Raw genomic sequence first — 14174 nt, 5'->3', positions numbered from 1 at the left:
TTGTTTTCATTTTATGTAATACAATCAGGAATTACCTTTGGATCAAAAGATGCTCTGTTTTTAGAAAGAAGTTCTTCAACACTCTCTCGTATTTCTTTTGGAATATTTCGGGCATCAAATGATCCTATGTCCTCCCTTATACTTCTTTTGGCCAAGAAACTGTAAAAAGAATTACATAACTAAGTAAAGAAGAAACCAATGTTAAAAAGGTTATTTCCATATGAAACCAAGCAATTCTGAACTCAAGATTACTGAATACAATAGAAAGAAGTTCATATTGTAAATTAATGCTTAATTTTAATGGTTAAATAAAATTCTCACCTCTTCATGCTCACCCATGATGTATCAAAAATGCCCATCAGCCGCAGAACTCCCTCTAGAATGTCTCTGATTATGTCAGGGGGCATCCGTAGTGACCGGATTTCTAACAAAGCCTCTGGCTTTATATTTCCAACAGCTAATTTAGCTTCATTAACCAATGGCTTCAAACATGAAAACACATTAACAAGAGAGATGAGGATACCAGAAAGTAAACATTTCCCATTCCAGTTTTCATGCAATTTCTTTTTTTTTTTTTTTTTAAGACTTTTTTACCTAAGAAACTACCATTGATGCAGATTCATGTTTATAAGTTACTAAAAAATTGCCATGTATTTACTAAGTGATGACAAGCATACTTCTACATAAAACAGCATAATATAATCCTGACATTGTGATACAGGTATCTTTTAATAGTAATGCTAACTACTATTTTAGGCATGACCAGGGATCTTTCTGTAAACATCCATAGAAATACAGGCCACAAAAGGTTTCTATTTCCAGTAGCTAAACAAATGCTTCACCCTTATTGACAAAGCAACAAAATGGCCAGGAAACATAAGAAAGTAACAGATTATCATTAAAGACTTTGCACACCTTGCACATCCTTCATATTTATCAAAAACTAGAGAATGGGACAAATCCTCTAGCTCTATGCCATTTTCAATACAAGGATATCATTTCTTGCTATCTATGATATTTAAAAGGAAAAGAAATGAAGTTATTGTACTGTTCCCTTAGTCTTTAGTATAAACTTAAAATGCATGGTATGAAAAATACAGACTAAAAGCAATAACTGAACACACATACCTACCAAAAAAACTGATGCTTAACAGTTGTAAAATCTCTTGAACAAGCAGTTCGCTGTAACATCATCAGGATATACACTTTTCAGGATTTAGTAATGACTGTAAATTATCTCTCACTAAACTATTCTCATTCAGCTGACAGTACCAAGCCCTATACTACCAGCTTGATCAAGGCAAAGTAATGTAGTTGGTCTATATAAGATATCAGTAATTGAAAAATGTTACTAAAAATCAGCAGAACTCAGCTGTAGAGTATGCCAGCATAGAAACAGCAGATGAAAGCAAGATTTGGCTTGGAAATTCTTTAATTACTGTCTAACAGAATACAAATGCCAGAAAGTCAATCTCATGTTTGCCACATGTAATACTGTTTTCTAATGCATAAAATTCTTGATATCAAAATAATTTAGAGTAAAATTTAAGAATTGCAGGAATAAACTCTGCAAAACCATTTTGTACAGCAGAACACAAGTAAGATAAAATCAGACTGCAAAATATTACTTTTCCTTATCAGCTCTTACCTGAACCTCTTTCAGTTCATCTTCAATTTTTTTTTTCCTTTGTTCTATTTCTGCAGCCTCTTCTGCTATTCGGTGTTTTATCTTTTCCATTTCTGCTTTTTGCTCACTAGCACTCTGTAAAAAAAATTAAGTCACTTCGTTTGCAAATTTACAGATTTTATTCCTTTAGGTCTCTTATTTCTTTTAGTTTTCACTATAATAATTTGCACAGTACTAATTACAATAAAATAGCTGAGCCTATTTTATATTAGGCAGGCTGGCTAAGTAAATAAACTATTGGAATAAGCATAATTTGGTTTTACTGTGTGTCCTTCCCTTTCTTTACCACAGACCAGATCTATACCTCTATCTTTGAGACACATTATGTCTTTTTGCCCCTTGCTTCTGATTTTCCATTCCTTATCTAAATATCATCCTTCCTCTACAAGCATGAGTGACAGCATCTGTAGCATTCTTACTATATTAGAAAGTACCATTTTTCTGTCATTGTCCTGATCCCATTTTTATTTCAATTTCTTTCACAACACCATTAAAACATTCTTTTTCTATCATGTTTGTAAAAGAAGCAGTTGTACTGGACTTACAGCTTATTAGCCTAGATTTACTAATCATGGTATAGTGTCTTTACTTGGAATTTTGCACCAATCTGTCTGTAAGGATAACTATCTTATGTCCTACATGTATGTTGTAAGTTGTTTGGGTTTACTTTTTTTTTTTTCTGAATTTATACCTGTGCCTACAGGCAGATAGTAGCTATTAGCCATCTCCAAGAATACTAAACACTTCAGTAAAACAATTAATTAGTAAATTATTAGTAAATAAAACTACAGTAGGAAGGACTGTACACGCCTTTTATCCATTGAGGATAAATGTACAAAATAAAATACTAATATTCTAGGCTCAGATCACCTAAAAGATACAAGACCAGAGTTTGTGGTTTTTGTGTATATAACACATTATCATCACCAGCAATTGTCAAGCTGAGTTGAAGTTGTAGCAGAATGTAACACATGCATAAAAGCAGAGAAAATCTTAAAATAATAATAATCCTGTGAGCACTTAACCCAAGATACAGATCAGCATGTTATTGAAGATTACATTCAAATCCATAAAACATTAGGTACATAAAACTAGATCAGACATTTCATGCAAAGGAACATGTACTGAATAATTGCCCTGAATAAGAAAACCTTAACACTCAGTTGTAGGTCAAAAGCTTTTTCCTAAAAGGAGATTAAGAGTCTGTATGTATTGGAGCTCTCTCTGTTATGTAAGCTAGATCACTTGAAGTGACATTAAAATGTTAGAGGGCACCTATACTTTATGCTAATCTAAATAATCAGACTTATACTGTGATTTTTCTGATGTCAGTGGGGCCATGGTATTTCATTTCTTTTAGCCTATTCTTTGACTTTCTCCTACAGTTTAATATGTGCTACCCACGTACCCATAACTCTACTGTGAAACAGCAGATTAAGATTTAAAACTGAAATCATCAACACACCAAGCCAATCATCATTATTCAAATCCATGTACTACAGACAGACAGAGCCTAAAAATACCAAAAGCTGCCACCAGGAAGAGACTAGCAAAGATGGGAACCTAAGCACCTTTAAAGCACTGTGAAACAAATGGTACAAAAGACCAGGCATTACATACAGAGAATATCTTTGACATCAAGCTTCAGACTGACCAGATTAAACCAGTAATAAGAAAGAAAACAGTGCAGTTGCAGTAGGCTCATTACAGCTTATCCTACATTTATAACTCCAGGAAGTACCAATGTAGAGACCTATTGTCTACACAATTATTTCACTTGACTAAAAAAACTCTACTATATAAAAACAGAATTTAGAAAAAAAGTCTACCTCTGAAATGAAGAGTAAAAGTTCAAAGAGTGATGAATGTAGAGGTATTATCTAACTTTCTCTGGGGTTAACTTCTGAGAACCAGATCTCATAAAATACATACGTTCTAATAGGTGACAAATTTAATTTCTGGTATTTGTTACTTAAAATAGCACTACTTGTATGTGTTTGGTTGAAATTTCCTATCTGGGATAAACATAAAACTGATCAGCTTGGATTTACAAATTTCTAGGAAAACTTTCAGACAGACTTAAACTACAACAGTGAACACTACTCAAGTACAAATCTTGGCACTGATCTCTTCCTACTCAACCAGTTCTAACCTGATTTAAATTACACAGATCTCTGTCCTGTTGCAACTTTATTCAAGCCTCTGGGCTCACACCTTCCTTTAGGCAAACTCTTGTAAATGTGTCAGGCTTTGTAATGGTTGAAAAGAACACAAAACATAAGCAGTTAAAGAGATCAAAGATAGAAAAAACCAGCCTGTTTTCTTTTTTTCCCTCCACTTTTGATGTGATTGTATACACCACCTGCATAGATACTGTAATTTCTTGAAGAGCAGCATCAGCTTCATCCTGCTTTGTTTTGAGTAAAATGCTTTGTTCTCCAGCTTTCCTGTTCAGTTCATCTACTAGGGCTTTAGCTTCATTCAGCTTTGAAACACCTGCCTAAAAAAGTTTACAGAAAGCAGATATTTAGCAAGAAATTTTAAGTGAATTTAAATTAAAGTTTTCTACAAATAGTATGGAACCTATGAGTAATGCAGACTTATTTTATTTTTCTTTAATTAATTTTCACCTTTTCTTGATATTATTTAACCTAAAAATGAGATCTGTCAGTTCTAGATATGTCACTCTAAGACCTATTACCACATCAAGAAGATTTTTAAGAAAAAATTCTCAAAATGATAAACATTAAATGAAACAACAACTAGCATATGATCTTTTTCCCAAGAATTCAATAGCATTTCAGTTAACTGATATTAACTCAATGTAACTACATCTCCCCTAAAATCTAATCAATTAAAATTAAACAAAATGAAATAAAATAGATTATCTGATTTCTACATATTTGTACACTCTCTAAAAAAACATATTTAGATATACATATATAGATTTATATAGATATATATAAATAAAGTCTCATTTATGTTTAACTATTTTGTTTACTTTCTACATTGTTTACTTTACGGTAATTATATAATACCAATATTTCAAGATATATTTGTAAAAAAATGACCAAAAATTAATTAAAAAAAAAAAAATTAACAAAAGCAAGAAAACCATTTTTAAGTCTTTCAGCCACTTGAACAGAGAAGAGCATTAAGACTGATACTCTTTCTCTCCTGAAACCACAGCATGAGCATATGCCAATAGAGGACACATCACATATCCATGTTAGCAGCTACAGCTCAATGCATGAGACAATTCTTAATGCAAGAATATACTGAAAAGCCATGTGTCAAGTGTTTTAAACACATACCTGCAAGTGGTTCTGCCTTTTTATTAGCTCTCTTCTCTTACTGTTATTGATGGTACTGAATACTTGAAGGAATGTCATATACCTGCTAGGCGTTGCACCATATATTTTACATGATTCATGGATTGCCAAAAATGACTTCAGAAAATCAGAATCACCTGTACAACATCATTTGTTACAGATAAAATTATACTGAATTTTATCTCACATTAAAATAACTAAGAAAAAGCAACAGTATATGTTTGCTTTTCGAGATATGAATTAAGAGTATTCAAAATAGTACAAAAAGTATAATTTTTTTAAGTACTCCCATGGAAACAGCATGTAAGTACATTTGAATATTTTTCAGAAAGAAATACAATGAAATTGTTTGATATTTGGAAAAGCCAGCAAAATAAATTGCAGACTACTGAGAGCTAATCATATAAGAAAATACTTCCACAAAAACTGAATTTTTATATACTTGGACAGTTTTAGAAATAAAGCCCATGTGCTTTTGTCTTCTCTCTTATCTCTCATGACAGGCAAACTAAAAGGTTTTCCTGTTATTCAGTTTATTGAACAGTTCATCAAAAGAAGCCCAAAGATACTGTAAAATAAACTACATTACCCTACAAAAGAAAAAAATTGCTAAAGCGTATCTACATATAAATGAATGCCTCTAATAAGTACTGCAGCCTATATTAATTATGATGATCTAGGATAAAGAGGGATGGTAATGTGAACACTATTTTTGGCCAGTATTCTGATTGGCCTACTAAAAATCAATTGAAAACTAGGAACTCCAAGTGATCCACTCACCATCTCATATTCTGTTGGTTCCATGACCTCTAAGTGCTACTTTTATAGAAAGTGGCTAAAAGTAGTATTCTGCAAGTGAGTGCTGGCACTGGTCTCTTAGATCATATTTGAGACACTATTTTTAACAAGACTAAATTTGAAGTCTTACCATAAAAAGTAATTATTCTGACAAAGGGGCATTACTTAGAAGAAAGTTTTTGGAATTAATAAAGTAAAATGAAGTTCTACTAAAAAACCAATTAAATATATAAACTTAAAAACTCTCAAAACATCAGATTTTCAGGTTGTTAAATAAGATCTATATAGAGGGAAGACACTGACCAAGACAAGATACAGCTAAATCAACTTATAAAATTGAAGATATACAGTGACTGCTCGTGACAGAAGAGACTACATTTGATCAGCCAGGATGTATGTTCCAAACTAATGCTCCCTTGTGCAAAATGCCTGCCATGTGAACAACTCCCAAGTCCATGAATATGCTAGTAAACACATACTTAAAGTATCTATGCCTAACACAGGATCAAATGTTTAACAACAAGAATAATAACTAGTGGGTCTACTTAAATATTACCTGAATGTTTTTTCTTAACTTCTTTGTGCGTTTTCCCCGTCTTTTCTTGTTCATCTGATTCACACAGAAGCATTTCAGGTATCTAAAACAATGACATGATTTTTTGCATGAAAATTAGAAACAATGACAACTTGATTTCAAATTAGAAAAAAATACAAACCTTCAATCTAGTTTGTCTTTTGAAAAGATTGAAAATGACACACTTAATCAGAATAAAGAAGCTACTTTTAGCACTAGGAAGATAAATTCTGCCTTTCCATATCATTAATAACTTCCTATTCTCTCAAGTGGAAGATATTTTCCTGGCTCTTGGAAGGACCAACTAATTAACAGAGTACCTAACAACAGCACAAATCTAGAAGTTTTAAAAGTACATATATTCAAGAGGTAATAAGACAGTCTTAATCCACATTTTGCCCATGTACATATTAGCCACTAACTGACCTACACTGAGATCACTGAGAGAGGGGAACAGGACGATGGCAACACTGTGTTAGTGCTTAGGGGTTCTGTTTGTGTTGGTCTGTGTGACAATCACATGCATATATGTTCATGGGCTTCCCATGGGGTCACAGATTCCTTCAGTTGCTTCTACCTGCTTCAGCATGGGCTCCATGGGCTGCAGGTGGATCTCTGCTCCACTATGGTAACTTCTTTCCATTTGTTACATATTATCCCAGAGGGACTGCCACCAATGCTGTTAGGCTCAGCCTTGGCCAGTAGCACATCCCTCTTGGAGACAGCTGGCCCTAATTCCACCTGACATGGGGGAAGCTTCTGGCAGCCTCTCACAGAAAGTCACCCCTGCAGGCCAACCTGACACCAAAACCCCAAACAATTCCCTTTAACATTTTGCTTGTAGTCTGTATTTTGCTCTTAAATGTTGTGTTTGATCAGAATCATAGTAGTCAGCATGTTGTTCAAGTCAGCCCACAGAGAGAACAAAACATAATGGTACTGGTAAAATAACAATGCTAATAATACTTCACTGTTCTGCAGAATTTTCCATCTTTGTAAGAGTGTACAAAGGGATAAAATAAGTACAGTGATAATTATTCCTTCACACCTTTAAATATCTTGACCTTATTAACCAGAGCTCAGTTATATTTAGAGAAAATAATTTAAATAAGCCACAGTTAATGCAACTTACCTTTTTCATACTGTCTTCTGACCAGGTTTCCATCCATAAAACCTGACATTTCTTATACAGTGCTGGATTACTTTCACAGTTTATTGTGAAATTTAAATTGGTAGAATCCATGATCAAGACAACATGCAGATTTTGTTGGACCCCTAAGAAAATATAACAATTTTTAGTACATAATAATCTGAATACATGATGGTAGATTTATTGCAAATACAACATAATTTACTTTTTTTTTCAAATACTTATCACAAGGTGATTTCTGGAAAAAAAAGAGCCTATAACATCAAATCACACTAAAACTGGAATTTTTATAAGTAGAACCTTATTTAGTACGAATTCTCAATATGCATACTACAGTGCATTTTTTACTTCTGAAGAGCTGACAGTATTTAAGTAGAGAGCACTAGTTCTCGTTCTAACCCATGTAGACCAATAGAACCATGGCCAGCTGCTGTGGTTGTATTCTTTCAGTCATATTATTTGATTTATTTCTGAACTACTTAATCTTCTCATTGGGCCAAGGAAGAAATACAGATAATTAAGAAATGTATCTGTAAACTTGCTTATAATTACTCAGAATCCAAAGTGATTTTTTGATATAATTGACAAATAGAAGAAATGTCTGTTACTAGATATATATAAAACCTATACAAACCAGAAAATAATGGGAACAAAAGCTTTCTTCCTTCTAATACTTTCAACAGCAGATTTCATAACATTTGTCGAACATTCATTAATACAAAATTTCAGACAGAAAAATAAATTTTAAGCTGAGGATTCTGTGCCCTCAAATATCACAAATATTATTCCTGCTAGCTATTTAATAACTAATTAAAAGTTTAAAATGCACACAATGAAAAGACCATGCTAGAAATTATTTTTCCATTATTACATCACTTTTTAAACTTCATATTAAATTCTAACTTATAACTCTATTCACATACGGTATGTGAAATAGTTGAAAATTGGTCCTGTAAATCCATCTTGAGAAGCTTGATCCTTCAGAGGAGATAGCAATGGTTCTAATTCCTCTATTTTATACAGCCCAGGAACTTCTCCTGTTTCAAGAATGAATTTAAGTCAGATAAAATACACTATAATTTTTTAAATTGCTTTGAAGTTTTCCATTGAATACTCTGTATAGAGAATTCAAATTTTATAGTATTCACCTCGATACTTCCGTGAGTGTTATCCCACATACTTAATCATTCTTTTCATGATAACACAAAACAAAAAAACAAATAACAGTGATTCTATTTAACAGTCTACTGTGTTTATATTGCTGAAATGTGTTTGAAAAAAACTCTTTCAAAGAGAGTGACCCAGTACTGCACACAAAATAAATCAAAATAAACTGTCATATACCAGGACATAGGAACATGCCAGTGAGTAGCTGTCTAGATCCCCAGACATTAAGTTTTAACACTGGTTGATGAAAATCTGATACTGTGAGTAGATTTGGGGTAGCACCTGAGAGACAGGAAAATCTGGTTGTCTTATCAATCAGCTCTTAAACTACAGCAGTTCCAAAAAAATCATTTAGCAACTCTGACTCAGTCCTTCAATGATCTTCTCTCTGATCCAGGAACAAAGCTGGGCAGTAAAATAAAGTCACTTTTCTTATTTGTTACTGCTATTTATCATCTCACTACCTTCAGAAAAGCAAGCTTTGCTGGTGACTATTTAATTAAAGGACTCAGTCTATACAATCTAGTAAAACATTGTAAACCTCTCAATTCTTATTTTTATTATAAAAGGGAAGCTGTAGAGCAGAATGCATTTTCATTTTGCTATTATACTGCTATAAATAACTCCTTGAAATGAATTAGAGGAACTAAAAGCACCTGTACTACAGCGTAAATTAAAGGACAACTAAGTGATCCTTGAGTCAGGTTCTTACATTACTCTAATTAAAACAGCACAGAAACCTAACTAAACCTTCTGATAAAGACATAAAGTTAGAAAACATCATCTAATTCTGCCTTGTTGAGCTAAGTCTGCATAATAAAACTAGTATCAAAATCTCTTTGGACTTTACTTACCTGAGGACAGTAAACTGTTGACCATCTCCAGGAAAGTGGAATGAACAAACTGATAGTCTTCGAGCAGCAATACCACCTGCTGTGCTTCAATGCCTGCAAGTTCCATCACCTAGAAGCAGGGAGGACATTTAAATCTCAGTGTATTGTCCAGAAAAGAATTATAATCATACAATATCCTGAGCTGGAAGGGACCAACAAGCATCATAATCTTACCTTGACTACAGATTACATAAGTATTTTCTCCACAGCATCTACACTACTAAATATTAATAAAAGATTTCCAGGTGATTCAGTTAAAAGAGATATAAAGAACATTTTACCTAGATATACATTTTAGTAATGAAAAAAGAATTAACACAGAATCTTTCATAGAGTATATTTATGTATATGATTCAATGACAGAACTGTATCACTCTTTTGTGTACGCATAGATCTAGAACTTTCTTTAGCATTGCTGAAGGTAATGAGAAACTATTGATTGCATCTAGTTTTAAACAATATGTAATTTTAAGTAATATATACTTTCCTCAATCAATAAAATTTTAGATTCAACTACTATTAACTGGCAGATCATAGCAGAGAAAGAAAATAGAAGTATTAACCAATATGAAAATGGAAACATATACATGAAAAAACCTTTCCAATAAACTTCACATTTATAGGTTCTACAACAATCAAAAAGAGCTCTGGTATTCTAAAAACTGGAGTTTCAGTTAGTTACTGTGAAGAACAGTATAAACATCTGAAGTGAGAACTTCTTAAAAATTACTTGTTTTATTCAGACTGTCATTTTTCTTTGCTTAAAATATTTCTTTTACACAACCTTTTGTGTCCTTCAAAATTACCATATTCTCTTTTTTTTCTTTAACATATAGGTATATGTTAGAAGAATATTGAAGTGACTTACATATTTTAGATCACTTTTGAACTGCTTCAGCTGATAACCTCTGGAAATTTTGGGAGTAATCAGAACAGCTCCATGCATATGACTAACTAAAGAGGTAGCAGTCCGACGACCTACACCACTCCGTCCTGCCAAAAGAAGTGATCCTCCAGGAGAACTCAGCACTCTGTCCACTTTGGAAATATAACTGAGGACTTCATGGAATAGTAAAATATCTATCTCTTTTTTGTCCCGTCCATAATGAATGATACCCTATTAAAAAAAAATAAATAAAAAAGAGAAAAAAAAATCTGATCACTAATAATAAATAAAAGCAGTGAGATATGAAAACATCCAATATTTAAACATTTAGAAAAGAAGGGCTTAAGAGCTTAAGAGACCACACTGGTCTTCATTCCAAAAACAAATTATTTTTGTGACAGAATTTAGATACCTCACATACCCTTTATGAGTAGGAGATATATCAATAATGAACATAGTACACGAAGTCCAGCACCAGAACACCCTGGAAGTCTTTGATATATTGAAATAGGAATCTACCACTGAACTAATTAAAACTGAATAATGGACCAGAAAAAAGTCTGAGCTGTGTCTCTGATTACAGATTAATTAGTAACTCAGGAGAGTGTTTTAGGCACCTAATTGCTGCATAATTGCAGATTATGGAAGTTCCTAATGAAACATACACAACAACAGATCCTATGATTAAATTGTGACCTTGTTATACTTATTAAAACCTCATCTTTGAAGCTCAATGTAACCGTGCAGTCAGAAAAAAAAAAACAAACAACCAACTCCCTGCTTACTGAGGCCATTTCATCATTTCCCATACAGTGTATTGGTCACAGGTTGGCACTTAAAGAGAGGAAGTATCCCATCTGCAAGAGCAATCTGTCAAATACTACAATAAAGGTGATGATCTCTAAACTCTCATCCTAAAAATCAGATAGCCTAGAAGAGTTAAAACGTTTGCATTTCTTCATCAAGCTCACTTTTTGGAATAATAAAACACTTAGGTACTCAAATACACAAATATATATGTACACAAATGTTTCTCAAAACGTTGGCTCACCAAACTGTTCTAAATCAGCAGCAAATGCAACTGCTGTCCTTTCATTAGCATAACCTTGCTACATATTTCCTACTGCCTGCCACATAACATCAGAAGTCCTCCCTTGCTTTACCAAATGCAAAAGGTGATACTCTGAACAAGAGGTAGCCCCCAGCATAAACCTGGTTGCTTGCATGTTACCCTTTGCAAAGTCTGTCTAGAATCATTGCTGTAATCCCTTGCTGTGTATATTCTTTAAATGTGTCTCACTTTTTGAATAACATCTTTCAAGTCTGTTGAGTTTAGTCTGCCAAGTGGCTTCCCATGTGCTGGTAGTGCCTGGCCTGGTCTGATGAATGCCTCTTGACAAGCTCCCCAGGTTACATAAAAGGCATCTGTGGAAAAACAAGGAAACATTGAAACTTTAGGTGTTCAACTCATATGCTATCTAACTTGATTAGGCATTTCCTAAACAAATATTTCATGTTTGTGTGATATGCTTCAAATGGCTTACCTGCCATATTTTCCAGAACATCTGAGCCCCAATCATCTTGAAACACTTTGGACAAAATGTTATCAAATACTTGAAGTTCTTTCATGCCAACAATTCTGTCACGGAACAAGCGACGTGCTTCATAAGCAAGAACTTCCAATACAAAGTCTGCAGTTTGTATCAATGAACCTACAAAATTTAAGGAGAGAATTAATTTTATATATTTATAATAAATGTTTCCATTTCCACTTTAAAATATGAAATTGAAAATGAGCAAGAGAAATTACATACCATCAGGAGAGCATCGGTAAGGAAGAAATAAGAGAAAAAAGTAAACATCACGAAGTGATTCTTAATAATTTCTTTTTGGATCATAACAAGATTAAATGAAATATATTCTATTAAAACAAGTTCTTTCTACTAAAACAAGTGTCAGCTTCAATGAAAAATTAACAAGGTGTTGCACACAAAGTTAAAATTAAAAGTCAGTTTTCCAGACAATGAAACCAAGAAAATCCAGAAGACGTTTTTAAATGGGAAGAGAAAGACTGATAACAAATACTAAAATAAGTATAAATACCCAAAACAGTATGTATTAGAAAATGCCCTAGAGACTCAAAATCTTAATATTCCTCAGACAAGTAAAAAGGAAGATAAATAAATAACAAGCTTTGTTCATCACTGGAAAAGCACATGCATATGTCAACATTAGAAACAACTAAAAAGTCCTTAAATTAGCTGAGATTACCCATTCATTGATTGTCAGTGCAGCTTTTCTGACATCATTCAAGCTGCATTTACCATCTCATGGTTCCAGAAAATAAGTGGAGAGGGAGCACAGCATTCTTGTAACTTTTATTGTCTTTAAGCAGCCCCCTATGCAACCTTCTAATTAATGTAAGAGCTAAAACATAATGAGTAATTACACATGATACAGTAATAATACCAAATTCAGAGACAAAAACAATATTAGAAAGCAGACAATGAGGTATGTGTATAAACCAGATAAACAGGTATAGCAGGATAAGCAGGAGAGGCAAGGCTCTGGGACTCTGGAAAACAACACATATGCTCAAAAAAATCCAACACAAAACACAAAAAATCACAGAACAAAAAAGTGAAGAGTAAGTGGCACAGTTCAAATTCCCATAGTAAGAATGCAGTCCCAACCTACTAACTTCCCTTAAACCATAAATAGCTCCCACACATAATTTAAAATCTCATTGGATTTTTATAAATTTGCTTACTCTCATGTTACGGAATGAACTGTCAGGCACTTTTTCCCTCTATTGACTTACAGACAGTTCACAGTTTAAAAAGATCAATGTGGAGCCAACAGTAAGTCTGACATCAATAATAATCTAGGCCATTTTAGAACTACTTTATTAATGAAAACCATGTAAGTGACTTACCACCTTCCAAATGGTATCTGAATAAACCAAGAACCCACTGAGTAAGAATACATGGTGTAAAAAGGTAATGGCTGTGATCATCAACTGTGAATTTTGCTCGTACCTAAAAATGGGAGTTAAGGAAAGGAAAAAAAAGTGGTATTGTAAAATGTACAGCACCTTTTCTAAGGTACCAGACAGATTAGTTTTCTAGCTGGTGAACATTTAGATATTTTATGAATCACTCTTTGTTTAAATCTTGTTTCCTGACCATGAAAGACTTTCTATGAACATGTTTTTCTGTACTATTTTTGATGGAAACAACTGCACATCTCACCTAGGGCTGTTAGTGCAGTATTATTAGACAAAATACGTATTTTTTTAAAACAATACCAAAAATGAAACACAAAAGCAATACTGAAATATAATAAAAACCTACCTTAAAATATTAACATTTTCTCACTAAAACCTACCTAAATTAGTAATGCTTTCTCACTACAAAATATTTCATATTTACTCTTCTCCCAGAGAGGATATTTGAATTTAAGTTAATGAAACTTGAACTCCTTGGAATACATTGATAAGGTCATACTAATCTCCTGCTAAAGGTGCATGTCAGCCAATGACTATACCCACACTGTAGTCATAAGGATGTATCATGCTTCTGCCTGGATGGGGACATTGGCACATTCTACCTTCCCCAGTAAGACTATGAACAGATTAGGAAAAGCAAGTAGTTGAGCATTGTGCTAGATAGAATTCACAGAATTTAA

At 33.2% G+C, this 14174-nt stretch overlaps 1 protein-coding gene across 1 annotated transcript in view; it reads right to left on the bottom strand.

Moving 5' to 3' along the window:
* DYNC2H1 (dynein cytoplasmic 2 heavy chain 1) overlaps positions 1-14174 on the bottom strand; it is a 141875-nt gene that overhangs the window by 93406 nt on the left and 34295 nt on the right. Inside the window, exons 46-58 of the mRNA XM_079331799.1 lie at positions 13423-13525; positions 12032-12199; positions 11788-11912; positions 10470-10718; positions 9563-9671; positions 8465-8578; positions 7524-7666; positions 6374-6455; positions 5002-5156; positions 4050-4187; positions 1649-1762; positions 322-482; positions 36-159 (exon numbers count right to left, since the gene is read on the bottom strand). Coding sequence (XP_079187925.1) covers positions 36-159; positions 322-482; positions 1649-1762; positions 4050-4187; positions 5002-5156; positions 6374-6455; positions 7524-7666; positions 8465-8578; positions 9563-9671; positions 10470-10718; positions 11788-11912; positions 12032-12199; positions 13423-13525 — 1785 coding nt within the window. The remainder of the gene's footprint in view (positions 1-35; positions 160-321; positions 483-1648; positions 1763-4049; positions 4188-5001; positions 5157-6373; positions 6456-7523; positions 7667-8464; positions 8579-9562; positions 9672-10469; positions 10719-11787; positions 11913-12031; positions 12200-13422; positions 13526-14174) is intronic.

The sequence above is a fragment of the Erithacus rubecula genome, assembly GCF_903797595.1.
Source record: "Erithacus rubecula genome assembly, chromosome: 1".
In the NCBI taxonomy this organism is placed as follows: Eukaryota; Metazoa; Chordata; class Aves; order Passeriformes; family Muscicapidae; genus Erithacus; species Erithacus rubecula.
This window is presented reverse-complemented; position numbering and strand designations above follow the sequence as displayed.